The sequence below is a fragment of the Aphelocoma coerulescens genome, chromosome 28 (genome assembly GCF_041296385.1).
Source record: "Aphelocoma coerulescens isolate FSJ_1873_10779 chromosome 28, UR_Acoe_1.0, whole genome shotgun sequence".
NCBI lineage: Eukaryota > Metazoa > Chordata > Aves > Passeriformes > Corvidae > Aphelocoma > Aphelocoma coerulescens.
Genome location: NC_091041.1, coordinates 1290188 through 1305531, shown reverse-complemented (window position 1 = coordinate 1305531; position 15344 = coordinate 1290188). Strand labels below are relative to the sequence as shown.

General features: G+C 43.7%; 1 protein-coding gene across 1 annotated transcript in view; it reads right to left on the bottom strand.

Annotated features, from left to right (window-relative positions):
* LOC138099760 (lamin-B2) overlaps positions 1-15344 on the bottom strand; it is a 34809-nt gene that overhangs the window by 8866 nt on the left and 10599 nt on the right. The window contains exons 3-5 of the mRNA XM_068997239.1: positions 6283-6439; positions 5469-5594; positions 2891-3061 (exon numbers count right to left, since the gene is read on the bottom strand). Of these exons, the coding sequence (XP_068853340.1) occupies positions 2891-3061; positions 5469-5594; positions 6283-6439 (454 nt within the window). The remainder of the gene's footprint in view (positions 1-2890; positions 3062-5468; positions 5595-6282; positions 6440-15344) is intronic.

Genomic DNA, 15344 nt, shown 5'->3' with positions numbered 1-15344 from the left:
AACCTTAGTTTCCAAAAAACTGACCACGTGCTCTGCTTGTTTGTCCTAAGGCAAATCACACTGGGTGACAGCAAAGGCTGCCTACCTAATTCCTGTCCTGGTCCAACAGTTCCCTGGATGCCCAGAGACTAACTCAATAAAATATTCCACAGGTATTATGTCTCTGCTGGCCATTTGCAACTCAGGGACTTCCTAAGTCAGAGACAGTATTTTGCTCCCTACTACCTCTCCATGGGTTTCTCAGGCAGGAATTTGTCTCTGCTTTTTGAATTTTTGGGGCAAAGAGTTTAGCTCTATATTAAAGAACAATCCTTTTTGTTTCTTCTCAATCTGCCATGGACATTCACTGTTCCTGCTCCTACTGAAAAAATAATAAACCATCACTCCCCATTCACCTTCCCCCATGCCATTTATCCTTTTACAGACATCCACTCTATCTCCCACTTCTCTCAACGTGTCTCTTTTCCAGGTGAAGGTTTTATTTAAAGTTTTCTCATGCATGACTTGTTTCCCACTCTACATTGTCTTTGTCAGTCTGGTCTGTATTACTCTGTAGTACCTTTGCAAGAAGGAATAAAACTACCCACGGCACTCCAGACAACATCCTGTCCCAGAGGCAAAACAATGGGTTTGGTTTTATTCTCTTTCCCGAATAGTTGTCAATATATGATTTGGTTTTAATTTTTGTTAAATTCACCTAGTGAACAAGCTTCATTTCTAGTGGTTAATTTTAACCAAAACAGAGAGAGCAAAACCAGAACTGTTACATGGTAAGTTTCATGAAAGCAGAGAGCTAGAAAAAGCATCCTTTGCCATGCCCTGCATCCTTGCATGCAGCTGGACTTCAACAATTTTGCCACACTGTGGAATCCACTCAAAAACTAAACCGATCCAATTCTAAGAATAGTTCCAGGGAGAAGATGTTCTTTAGCCACACAGCACAAAGCTTTATAAAATCAGTCTTCATTAGCTCTGCTATTCACTAGGTTCTGAGCAGCACACACAGAGCCTTCTTTAGGCTACAGATTTTGAAGGAACTTCAACTACACACTCCATTACTTCTTGTAAAGTTTAATATTAAAAAATATTTGAAGTCTGACAACCATTCACTATCTTACAGTCATGCTGGCTAGTGCCAAATACTTGGAATTTCTATTGCTTATTATCACAGATCATGATGATCTTTCTTAGAAACCCGTCTTAAGTATTCAAAAGTCACGATAAAGTCTCCCTGGAGAGTTCTCCTGTCCAGGCTGAACACCCCATCTCTCTCAGCTCCCTCCATAATAGAGGTGCTCCAGTCCTCAGAGCCTCGGAGACCTCTATTATTTTGTGGCCTTCTCTGGACTTTCTCCAGCAGCTCCACATCTGTCCTGTACAAGAAGTGAGCTTTTACCCAAGACCGTCTCATCCTGGAGCTGCTCAGTAGCTAAACCTAATGATTTGCTTTGACATCATATTCCTTCCCAGCTTTGGTTCTCCAACAGGGACACATCTTTGTTCAGAAATCACAGAATGAAGTTCACAGCTAAACCCTTCCCTTCATATTCCAACTTCATCCATAACAACCATCTTTTATGCAGGGAAAAAGCAGCTTAATTTGTTCATTCCCCTATTCAAAGCTTGCACTTTTTCATTCTCTAAGTCTGTATATTGCAGCCTTTTCTTAAAAATTTTCTTCTAAGCATCTTCTATCCTGGATCCCCTTCAGACTGTGACAAGTCAATCCAAATAGCTCCTTGTATAAAGTATTACATGTTCCAGAGTTCCGTGAATAATTCCAACACTGCCAACTGTACTTAATTTTGGGGTTTTAGTATCTATTATCTATAGTGTTGCTGCTGTAAGTTAAATATTTGTAGATCTGTGTTTCTCAAACCAAATAATCAACCTGAAGAATTCAGAGGGAGTCTCAGTGAAGGGTGGGGAGAACAATGTTAGCAGTACCATCATTCTTCCAGCACAAGAGAACAAGAAGTGGCTCTAACTATTGACAACAGCCAGAATTGCCATGATGGGGCTCTGAGCAGCCTGGTCTAGTTTAAGATGTTCCTGTTCAAGGCAGGGGGCTGGACTAGATGGCCTTTAAAGGTTACTTCCAGCCCAAACCACTCTACAATTCTATGATTTCCAAATTATATACCATAGTTTTCATCACCAAAGCTGGTCAAGAAAGGTCTGATGTCTTGCCTGAAGTTTCCCTGTCACCAAAGAAATCACAGCTGCATCTAGTAATTTTCCAGTCCAGAACTAACTTAGATCATTGAAATGTAGCCAGGCTTAGACATATTCATAAGTGTATTGGCATGATTAAGAACACTGCAAAGACCACAGTAAGAGCAAAGTGACAATGCACCCTTAGACAAGAAGGCCCTTCCAATGTGTCTATATTAGTTTGCAAGCTCACTGCATCCAAGCAAAAGCCCATACTGAAACACACCTATTCCCAAGCTCTCCAATCCCCCCCTCCAGCTTCTTATGCACAACATATTGCACATGTTGCAAGTCTTCTCTACCCCCTCCATTTGTGAGGAAAAACTGGATCCACTGACATAATAAAAGAACCCTTATAGCAGAAGACATTGTCTAAACAGCTACTGCATGACATCCACTGTTCCTACTGTGTCTTCTGCAGAGACCAAAAACAGCTACACGTTTTCTCACTAACTGACCTCTCTTGGCTAAAGCTATTGCTTGCTATTACCTCTGGCTATACCCTCCCTGGAAATGCACCAGCACACAGGTCCCAGGGAAGGCATTTGAACACTGGGACAAAACTTCCTCAAGTTACAGTTACTGGTCTCCTTAAGAGCAATAGAGCTGGTAGAAGTGGTTTTTATCTCACAAACTGTGCTTCCAGTCTGACAGCGCTGTGGACAGCAGTTGTTACCTTAGCCTGATAGGTCTGCTCCAGCTCCATCTTATAGAGTTTGACTTGTTCATCGTGTTGGTTTCGCAGATCCTCCAGAGCCTGAGTCATTTTGGATTCATACTCCTGTTGGCGGCTTGTGTCCACCTCGATCAAACGATGTTCATGTCGTTTTCTTGTTTCCCTTATTTCCTACACACACACAAAAGAAGAGGGACAAATTCCCAGACTAAGGTAAACAGTACAAGCAGTTACAGTCAGACAACAATTAACTACTGCAGCACTAACTATTTAGTATAATGGAGCTAAGTACTACAGGCATTTAAGCCTGGGAATTGCTGCATGCACTAACAGATTCAAGTATTCTCATTTGTCAGGATGTAATTCTTAAAAGTGATCCAGCTTAAAACCAGCTTCAGAAATAGCCATGTACTGTCTAAGTAAGGAGCTGGTTTATGCTACAAAAGTCAAAATGGGGGGAAGGGAGGTGAAAAAACCATCAAGTTTTACATAGCAAAGAGATTCCATATGCTGCACTACAAACTCTGTCCTTCTTAATAAACATCCTGACATTACAATAGCAGTCTACACAGAGTCAGATGAAAATGAACACCTTTTGTGAACATTATATATATTTTAAAAAATCATTACAGAGATAAACTGCATCTTCAAACTTCACTCTTAAGCACATGCTGATCTCATATATTTTCTATATACTTGATGACCCTTCTCATAAGATTTTGATTAGAGTATTAATAAAGTAGCAACCCAAGCAATCCTGAGAACACAATTTTTTATGATTAGAGTTTGTACTAAGAAATTTTCATTTTTAGAAATGTATGAGTTTTCTGTGCCTAAGAACACTGGTTCCAAACTAGTAAGGTAAGGCTTACTCATGCACTTATTCATGCAGAGACCTGGCCAGGTCTGAATGTGTGGTATGAGAAAAACAATTTCTTCCTTCAGGGCAGGACAAACAACCAAGGAATGGTTCTGAGTACTGGGAGGAGGCCTGAAGTTAGCAGCAGGGCCATGAGGAACAACAGCAAGTGAAGCAAGGCTCAATTTTGCCAGACTGGAGTCATAACAGGCTAACACAAATTCAAAGCAACTTTACTAGCTGTTTTGCAGAAATGCTCTACATCTAAAGGTAGATCGTGAGAAACATGTCCTTTTACTGGCAGCAATGTGCTCTGAAATGATATGGAAGAAGCTTTCCCTCTGTGGTTAATTTTTACACCAAGAAAACTAGCAAGCAGCAGTCTCTCAGTAACTGTAGGCAATGACAGCTCAGAAACTGAAGGAATGTTGTGGGGGACTACAAAGGATCAGGTGAAGGGCTGAGCTGATCCAGCAGTTCAACACCACTAGAATAAGCAGGCCTCACTTGCCACACTCCCAATCACAATGTCTTAATTCTAATGGAGATTTGGACCCTTCAGTGAACCAAATCAATTCACTAACGTCAAGGAAAATCAATTTCCTGTAAAGCAAATCAATTTCTTTATTGCTTCGCGTGTTGAATTGGTGCATACAAGAAACAAAGAGCTTCAGGGATGGCTAAAGAACACTCACCCTTGGGCACAGCAAGCTTTAGCAATAGCTTCTGCTGTTTCATTTAGCTTCACCTTCAGTCAATAGTGACACATTCTCCCCAAGAAAAAAAGTTATTTTAAGGTCCTACAACCAAACAAGGGTCTGTCACTGCAGTCAGTGTACCAATTCAACCACTCCAGGGGCATGGAAGTGAGACAATGGTCAGTACATCTCAGGGTGATCTTTGGTTTCTTTGCCCTGCTCCAGCCCCTGTCTCCTGTCCTTAGCCACACAGCCCTGTCCCATCCCTTAAACCAGTCTGAGCACTCCTTTGGATTCTGTGGTAAAACATAACTCAGCCACTAAGTGGTCAAAAATTCAACTCAACCAAAAAAACTTAAGTATCCTCCTAGTTAACCTGGTTGAAATGGTTTGGTGCATGGTGAGCCAAGCATCACACCTAGGTGAGATGAATGGCAGAAGCATGTGGAGACTGCTCAGCAGCCACTCATTAAATGAGCTTGCAGAACCACCAAAGATGGAATAAACAGACATAACACTTTGCATGTGGTACAGAGAGAAGGTCAGGCTTCCCTTTCCCAATTCCCACTATTACAAAAATTTTGGTCTTCACTAGAACCATTCACCTAACAGGCAGAAAACTATCTCTGCAATAAGCAAGGCAGTTGCATCCTGCTCTTGTCAACAAAAACAGGTTATAATCAGGTCCAGCAACCAAAGCTGGTGCAAGTAAAGAGCAGGGCCATGCAACCAGGTCCAGAGAGAGAGAACAAGAACAACCCTTTCCCACAGCAGTTAGCTGGCTCCATGAGTTCACCTGCCTATAGAACAATACTCTTGTCAGCTGGCTCTCATACTGACTCCACCACTGATTTACCACGTAAAAAGGTGTAAAACCTTTAACTATTTTATTACTCAACCCATTTATAGGAAGGATAATACTGATTTTCTCTACCTGGACTAGTTACTAGCTGCTCATAGTCAGTTTGATTAAACACTACATTAACTTTGGACAGTGGCAAGATTACTATGTTGATAATACCTCCTCAAATACATTCTTCCTGAAATCCAGATCCTCTTGCAAGCTCTGGCACCGATTTTCCAGGTCCACACGCATGAGTGTCTCCTTCTCCAACTGCTTCTTTGCCACAGCATGACCATCTTCAGCCTAGTAAAGAATTTTAAAGATAATTTTGTCTGGATTCCTATCTTCCATCCATAAACCTTTTATGGTCTTCATTTGATGTCTTTGGACCACTTATTCACAATAACAAATCTAATGTCAAGCCACTGATTTAAAGAAAACCAACCCACACCACCACCACAAGAAAGAAACACAATAAACAAAAGCCCCACCAAAAAAAAAAGAGTGTGTGTGTGTGTGTGATATTTAAACCAAGCTTGTATGTTTGCATACCAGCTACTTAAAATGTAGGATTAGTTTAATACATTTTGATACAGGAGCCAAGGATTATTAATTCCTCAAGCACAATATGTTGCACTTTCTTTTTCTTGCTAGCATGGTCCCACTGGGTACTCCAGCACAAGTGTAAAATTATGCAGGACCTTACAAAGGACAACATTTGATAACCCAACATCCCATGAGTATAGAAACACCAGACATTTTTTAATAAAAGCTTCTGATGAGCAAAATGTCTAAAATAATGTGTTGATTTGGTTGTTTTACATAGATTTTTTACAATGTAGTTTTGTATCCAAGAGGGGCCAGGCAAAGGTTCAGCAGTAAGCAAGGTGGATCATTGATATTCAGACTATAAACTAACTGCAAAGAAAAAAGGGAATTTACACTACACAACCTGTCTTGTGCTAAAGCAAGAGAGCACTCCCCACCATACCTTAGCAAGCTGGGCACGCAGATCAGCCACCTCTGCTTCCAGACTGCGTTTCTCATTCAGGACAGTATTGAGTTCTGCTTCACTTCTGTGGAAGAGAACTTCCAGATCCTTGATGCGACCCTGAGCCACAGACAAATCTGCATCTTTCTTTTTGTAGCTGGAAAAACAAAAGTACATTATACTTATATGTGGGTGCACAGCCATCCTGAGCATGTCCTGGTTACAGCCACAGGTATTTTGTTATCACACACCTTTTATCAAGCCCAGCTCACCACTACATGGCTCCTGCAGTAACCTGCAAATGCTGCTGATCATTGACCTGGAACACCCCCAAAACAGTACCATGTGCAGCCAGTACCACGTTCTGTAAATGCATAGCATGGTAAAAAACACGTCATGGACAGACATGGGAAAAACAAGTGGCAACTCTGGCAGCCAAAAGATGGTAATACACACAAGGTGCAAACAGTACTTTTGCATCTGGCAGCTACACAGCTGATATCCTTTACTTTGGAGTACAGCTCATGAAGCAAAGTACATGCAACGGCCAAAGAGGCCTGAACATCCCCAGGGTTTCATATCTGATGTGGTCAAGCCTATTCCTCATTATATATTCCCACACAAAGTAGTAAAATAAAGCAATCCACTATGGAAATGTGTTCACCTTTCAGGAATAAACCAGTATTTCTTCAGCAGTATTCATTACAGCCAAAGCATGTCCAAGTGCTTTAAATACCATTATTTGAGCTGTTATATCTAACTTGCAGATATCATCAAGGTAATCTTCCTCCTGCCCACCAAGTATTCATCAGTCTTTTCAACTAACATAGTGACTTTCTGCAGCTTTTCTCAGCATGTATCATTATGTTATTAAAAAACTGTTTTGTTATGTGCTGTAATCCTTGTTGCTGCTTAAGCTCGCTGTTCTAGTCTCACACCACATGAGATGCAGGGAACAGGTTTTTTATTTTTTTCTGTTAAGACATCTCAGACCTAATTTTTCTCCTTTCCTTTCCTCAAATTTCTAATCTATAGATCTGTAGTTTGCACTGTGGTACATAAGCTGCTTTCAAGGGCCCACAGAAATAACTTTGAAGAGAATTCCTACTACATATAGGCTCTGTATTCAACCTGCAACTCCAAACATGGAAAAAAACCATTATGTTTGCAAAGAGAAGAAAAAAAAGCTGAAACCCACTGCTCTAGATTTTACAAACCTTAGTGACCAGCCCAAATGCTGAGGCTTGGTTCCCAAACTCCTCATCACTTGTTACTGTCTTCTTGAATTTCTAATTTGCCTGAATTGGCTAGAATTATTTTACAAAAATCCTCCATTATGGGGTATTGGTGTGCTCTACATACAAAATTTCTTTACATGGTTCAGCATGATGCGCACATTTTTCTAAGTTAACACCTTTATTTTGTGATGCATGCAGCTTGTGTTTTCTCTCTGCATTTCATGGTGTAGATCTTGGAATTTGTTTTCATTTAACTGTAACCAATTTTTCTTATCGGTCCAGTCTGTCACTGTGAATTCTGTTCTGCAACGTATGTGCAGTGTCTTCAAATTCAGCAGCTTGCTGGAGGCATATAGACAAAACATGGCTTCTACTTAAAAGACATTTATTTAGCAGCCATCAGAAGGTCACAAGCACTGTATTACACATGTTGTGATGTAAAACAAGCCACTGTGCCTGTGTCACAACCAGTCGGACCTGGGAGCCTTCTGCCTGTACAGGACCCAAAGGGCAAATGCCACTTCACTGTGAGCATGAAGAGCAGTATGTGCTCACACAGCCTCCTACTTCCTCCCACCTGCAGAAGCCAGGCAGCAAGCGAGTGCTTCCAGGGATGGGAATGAATAGAAGTGTTTGATGTACAGCCTGACAAAGAGCCATAGAGAATTCTTGACAGTGATAAGTAACTTTGGCCCCCCTCAAGGACACTAACAACATTGCAAGCCACTTTCATTCACATTTTTATTTTCACTTATAATTTCAGCCTGGTTTATTGCCCTCATGCAAAAATGTGACAGGTTTTACAAAGGTAAAACTGCTTTTGGGGGTCTCTGAATGTTAAAAAGTTCCCAAGAGCAGTCAGCGCATCTGGTGAGATGTGACAATGCTTCAAGGAACACCACATTAGGGTAACTCTTGAGAGTTCTTTGTTTCCAGAAAGTGCGAAGTTTGCTCAAGGGAAATGTTTCAGTGACCACAGAATCACAGGATTGTTTGGGTTGGAAGGGACCCTAAAGCCCATCTCATTCCACCCCCATCATGCTCCAAGCCCTGTCCAACCTGGCCTTGAACACTTTTAGGGATGGGGCAGCCACAGCTGCTCTAGGCAACCCGTGCCAGGCCTTTATCACCTTCACAGGGAAGAATTTGTTCCTAACATCAAATCTAAACATACTCTCTTTCAGTCTGAAGCCACACCCTGCTGTCCTGTCCCTACACGTGGGGTAGGTAGCAGGCAGAGGAAGTCACAGCATGACATTCACCCCTCTCAGAGCTGGGAACGTGCAGCTCCAGCAGAAGACTGCTACACCAAGCAGAATGATGACACCTGACAGATACTGACCTTCAGACCTGGCTTGACCTGGGGAAAAGTGATGCCGGTAAAGATACAAACAGACACTTCATGAACACCAGGACAGGAGACTTTCCTTAACCAGGCCATCAGAGTTACCTCTGCTATCAATGAATGGAGCTTATTCACTTCACCAGACCTGGTTCAACAGTCTTGTGGGAGAATGGCGTTCTACCCAAGCAGAAATGTTGCACACCTCATCATCCATACCTCCTCCACTTACCCCCTCCCTCCAGCAGTCAAAAGTTTTGTCAAACAGCTGAAGATGAAAACACAAACACTGGAAGCCATTACACAGCATATAGGACAGAACCATACCTGCTACAGAATAATATGAGAATGGCTATTTTTACAATAATATTTTAATTCTAGCTTTAAAAATATGTCCCTACTCCTGATACAAACATCTTTAAAAGTTAAGCTGTTCCTTACATAATATAAATGGTGTTCAAACATCCTAAAGATATTTAACTTTTTATTAAGTGAAACTACCCAACTGCTTTATGAACCTAGTTACAAACTTGGTTCAAAGGAAAAACTTTTACATTCATGAGTTGCATTCAAGGTACAAATAGCACATATATGTATGTATTGTATATGTTATAAAATACACAGAATCACAGAAAGGGTTGGGTTGGAAGGGACCTTAAATCTCATCTTGTTTCACCCCTCCCATGGGCAGGGACACCTTCCATTAGACCAGGTTAGCTCCAAGCCCCATCCAGCCTGGCCTTGAACACTTCCACACAGATGGGGCAGCCACAGTTTCTCTCAGGGCAACCAGTGGTTGGATGTTATGTTCTTCCCCCAGAGGGTGGTGGGGCACTGAACAGGCTCCCCAGGGGAATGGTCATGGCCCCAAAGCTGCCAGAACTCCAGGAGAGTTTGGACAAGACTCTCAGGCATAGGGTGGGATTTTGGGGCGTCTGTGCATGGCTAGGAGTTGACTTGATGGTCTTTGTGGGTCCATTCCAGCTCCAGATATTCCATAATTCAATGATTCAGTACCTCACCACCCTCACACAGAATTTCTTTCCAATATCCCATCCAATGCCACCCTATGTCACCCTTGTCCTACCACTATCTGCCTTGTATAAAGTCCCATTCTGTCTCTTGGAGCCCCTTTAGGCCCTGCAAGGGGCTCTGAGCTCTCCCTGGAGCCTTCTCCTCTCCAGGTGAGCACCCCCAGCTCTCCCAGCCTGGTTTCAGAGCAGAGGGGTTTCAGCCCTCAGAACACATGGCTGCTGGGGTTTTAGGAGTTTCCCCTCCATTTTCTTTTTCTGTTAAAGAATTTTCCCTATACATGTTGCCAGGGGGACAAATTACTGGGTACTTAAGAAAAACAAAAGACCTGGCCACAGGGGGAGGGGTCCATTGGGCTACTCTTTTCCACCTGGGTTTGTGGGCTGTTAGTTCCCGGGCGTTTGGGTGGAGAGAGAGGCTTGAAGGAACTCCTCAGCACTGAAGACTTCTGCTTTTTCGGCTGCCTGCCTGCCTTCCTTCTACCGGAGAAGCCCCAGGATCCCAAGCTCGCCTTCCCTGCCCCACTGGGAGCTGGGCCGTGGCCGCCCTGCCCCGCTGTTGTTTCGAGCCTTTGCTGCGTTGTAGCCGTGCTCGTCCTGCCTGCCCAGACCTCCAGGGGGTTCCCACCGCAGTTTGAATACATCTCGTCTGCCACCTGGGATTTGTGCTCGTCCCTGCTGTTCCAGCCTGCTGTTCCCGAGGGTCCGGCCGGACACCGGGATCGGCTGCCCAGGGGTTTGTGAAGCTCCTTTGTCCCATCCCTTCCCGGATCCCAGGGCACCGGTGCCGCTGCTCCCCGAGCTCGCTCCGGAGCGCCCCCTGCAGCCGCGGGGGAACCATCGCACCTGCCCTGCTCACCGGGAGCCGCCAGCGCCCCTGCCGGCTGCGAGCGGAACTGCACCCGAGGGGAAAGGGCCCGACAGCCGAGAAGGCTGGGACTGGGTTTGGGATTGTTTGCTGTTACTGCCACAGTTATTGCTGTTTGTTTGACTGGTTATACACATTTAGATATATAATAGTAAAGAACTGTTATTCCTGTTCCTCATATCTTTGCCTGAAAGCCCCTTAATTTCAAAATTATAATTCAGAGGGAAGGGGGTTGCATTTTCTTTTTCATTTCAAGGGAGACTTTTGTCTTCCTTGGCAGACACCTGTCTTTCAAACCAAGACAGTGGCCTCCTCTGGACTCGCTCCAGCAGTCCACATTCTTCTGATGTTGGGTCCCCAGAACAGAACACAGTACACCAAGGCAAATCACCTCCCTTGACCCACTGGCCACACTTCTTTTGATCCAGCATGGGATATGATCAGCTTTCAGGGCTGCAAGTGCACATTGTTAGCTCAAATTCAGTTTTTCATCCATTGATTGATTCTCCTCAGGGCTGCTCTTGATCCATTCCCACCCAGCCTGTGTCTGTGATGGGAATGACCCAACACATATGCAGGACCTTACACTTGGCCTTGTTGAACTTCCTAAGGTTCACACAGGCCCACTTCTCCAGCCTGTCCTGATCTCTCTAGGTGGCATCCCTTCCCTCCAGTGCATCAACTGCACCACACACATTTTGGTTAACTGTTCTTTCTCATTAGAAGGAAGTGCTTCCTGCCCCTTGCCCCCCTCACCCCCTAGACTCACACCCAGTTTCCAGTGGGTACTCTGAAAGTCTAACGGAGATTATGAGCTGGTGGCTCCTGAGATAATAGGAACCCATAGGGAAACACATGTGAAACACCTCCAAGAAATTAACGGGCATTCATCTAAGAAGATGACACAGCCGACAGCCCAGCTGTATATCTACACCAATGAATGTAGGGTGGGCAACAAACAGGAGGAGCTGGAAGCCACTGTGCTGCTGGAAAGCTGCGACCTAGTCGCCACTGAAACTTGCTGGGATCAATCTCATGGCTGGACTTCAATTATCAACAGCTACAGGCTGTTGAGAAGGGAGAGGTGAGGAAGGAGGGGTGGAGGGGTTGCCCTCTCCAAGAAGTGGATTGAATGTGAAGGGCTGTCTCTGAAGAACAGCCATGAGCATTTTGAAAGCCTGTGGGTAAGAATCAGAGACCAAGGCCACAATGGGAACCCTTGTAGCTGGTGTCTACTCCTGGCTGACTGATCAAGTGGAGCCTTTTTGCTCCAGCCACAGGAGGCATTGCACTCGTAGACTCATCCTGCCTCAACCATCCCAGCATCTGCTGGAAAAGTAGCAGGTGACCAGAAGGCTGTTGGAAAGCACCGAGGATAGCTTGTCAAGCCAGGTAATAAACAGCTCTACCAGATGGGATGAGATACTGGACCTGATGGTCATCAATACAAGTGAGCCAATCGGTGATGTCAGGACAGGAGGCAGCCTGGGCTGCAGTGATCATGCAGTCCAGGAGTTTGAAGTCCTGAGAGACATGGGTCAAATGAAGAGCAATGAAGAACGAATTTTAGGAAAGCAAACTGCCTGCTGTTCAAGGAGTTAGTCAATAGCACTCCCTGGGGAACTGCCCTCAGGGACAAGGAAGAAGATCTTTTAGGAAATTTTCTAGAGCACAAGAGCTCTTGATCCTCAGGACTAGAAGGCAAGAGACCAGTATGGATGAGTTGAGACCAGCAGGTCAAACTAAAAAGCAAGAGGATAATGCAGAGGCAGTATTCGTATGGACTGGTATCCTGGCAAGAGTACGGAGACGCTACCTGGTTGTGTAGGGATAGGGTCAGTAGGGCCAAGGTGCGGCTGAAGTTGAACTTGGCAAGGGACACCAAGAATAACAAGAAGAGCTTCCACAGGTATGTTAGTCAGAAAAGGAAGGTCAATGCAAGTGTACTTCTTTGATGAACAAGACTGGCAAAGTAGTAATAACAGATGAGAAGAAGGTTGATGTACTTAACAACTATCTTGCCTCACCCTTCAGTGGCAACCTCTTGAGTAGATGGACCACAAAACAGGAACTGGGAAGGCAAAATAGCTCACCCTGTAAGAGAAGGTCAGGTTTGTGACCACCTGAGAAACCTGAATATACCCAAGTCTATGGGACCTGACAAGATGCACCCCAGAGTCCTGAAGAATTGGCTGATGTAGCTGCCAAGCCACTCTACATGACATTTGAAAAGTCATGGCAGTCAGATGAAGGCCCAGATAACAGAAAAAAGGGAAGCATTGCACCCATTTTTCAAAAGGGTGGGAAGGAGGACTCTAGGAATTACTGACCTGTCAGCCACACCTCTGTATGTGGGAACATCATGGAGCAGATCCTCCCAGAAGCTCTGCTAAGGCACATGGAGCACAGGGAAGTGATTCAAGACATCCAGTACAGCTTCTCCAAGTTCTGTTTAACCAACCTAGTGGCCTTCCCTTGTCCACTGATGGAGTCACTTCATCGTGGAAGGGCTATGAATATTGTCTGTCTGGACTTCTGTAAAGCCTTTGATAAAGTCCCCCCACAACATCCTTCTCTGATAATTGCACAGGTAAAATTAGACAAAGGCATCAATGAAGAAAAGTAGTGCACATATGCATAAATAAAAAAGAATTCAAAAATTCAGATTCAATTTGCCTTTTGAAAAGGAAGGCAAGGAGCATAAGCAGGGGTAGGAACCCTGCACAGAAGGGCTCTGAGAGGGCCTTACTTCACCTCTGCCCAAAGAGGCCACAGCAAATCTGGTAACGACAAAACACTTTTGAGTTCTGTAGCATCCCTGCCACTCACTAGGGCCTTGGGAGACATCTCTGACTCTGATGTAAAATACTGTCTGGAGCTTACCCTTCTTCACACATCAGCAGCTCAGAAGCACTCAAAATGCAACCATGTTTAAGAAATTATTCATAAATAAAATAGAGAACAAGACATTGAACACTGTTATTGTACAGCAGCATCTTGAACACTGGCTGAAGTTCCAATTCTGCAAGCCTTCCTTCCCAAGAGGATACACTAAAACAGGAAAAATTACAGAGGGGATAAAATGTTGATTGAAAGCACAGAGCAGCTTCAGGAATAGAAGCAGTAAAAAGTTTCCACTTGAAAAAACGAGATCATTAAAGAGAAAAATCCTAGGAGATATGAAGGAAAATACAAAAATAAAGGGATAAATGAACCAATGAAACTGGGCAGGTGGATTGAACAACATGTTTATACAATATGTATACCTACAATACCTACAATATGTAGGTAAGCTCAGAATTCCCTTGCTATGTCTAAGAACTCCACAAACAGCTGGTCTCAGGATACTGGTCACACTTTGAAATGCAAAAAACCTATGATGGCTATTATACAGAATCCAGCTGGACATCAGGAAGTCCCTTAGCTGAAAGGAATTGCTGAAGACTGGAAGAGTATTCCAGAGAACTGCTGCTATGCATGTCACATTCTTTTCTTCTCTAGACAAATGGCTTTCAACAGAGATCAATTAACAGGCTAAGTAGACCTTTGGTCTACAAACTACTCTAGAAAAAGCTTTGGGATGCTTCTTGTTGACTTACTAAGCAAAATTATATTCAATTATCCCAAACACTAAAAATCCTCCAAAAATGTTACAACATCAGTAACACAGTAAGAGAAAAAAAATCTAAACTAAACAAAATATGTGCCCCAGAATCCAAACCCCGGGAGTTGAATCTGCACTCACATGGAACCCTGAGGTAGTGTCATCTGTCAGTATCTGAACAAGATACAGAAAGACATAAGCAGAAGTGCTTGCTCTGAAGTCCATTACACTGACAGAAAAACCTTGTTCTTTCCTAGACCACAGACACTGCCACAAATCCTTGTGTTCCATCCAAGGCTCTTGGATGCATCTTGGTCAGCTGCTCCACAAGTTGAAATTGTGCAAGTAGACAGCCCCAAGAAGGAACTAAAAGAAGGGTAAGCCTCAAGCTCCTTTGGACACAAACTAGGCCTGATGTCACCACCTCCAACCACACCCCGTGGCCTCCCTGGAGTATCTTCAGTGCCTTCAAGGCTTTCCATGCTCACAAACCCAGGTTTTGGGAGAAAAAAAGAAAGGCGGAATCTTCTTTTAAAGCAGTAGCTTGTCTGTTTTTGGATCCTATGTCTTGAGGGAAGTCTATTATCTCCTGTCCCAGCAACCCAACCTATTCCAAGCAAACAACGGAACGACAGTGTTTGGGATCCCTTCTGGCCAGACCGTGGTGGCATCCTTAAATCTCTCCTCTGTAATCAGCTTGAAAGAGAGACAGAGGTAATAGTAGTGAATATAAAATTATGCAATAACCTACTCTTCCACTACACACAGTTCTCAAAGCAAGTTTGGTCTGAGAGAAGCAACATCTGACCATCAGCATGGACAGGGAAGCTTCAGTAATGAGCTAGATGTCAAGTGAACACAGCAAATCAGACAAAAAATTAAAAGTTGCATTTGCAAAGTCATACTTAAAATGTGGCCATATGACAAGCCAGACACCCTGAGAACACTCCAAGTACAATACAAGCATCTCAATGGACTG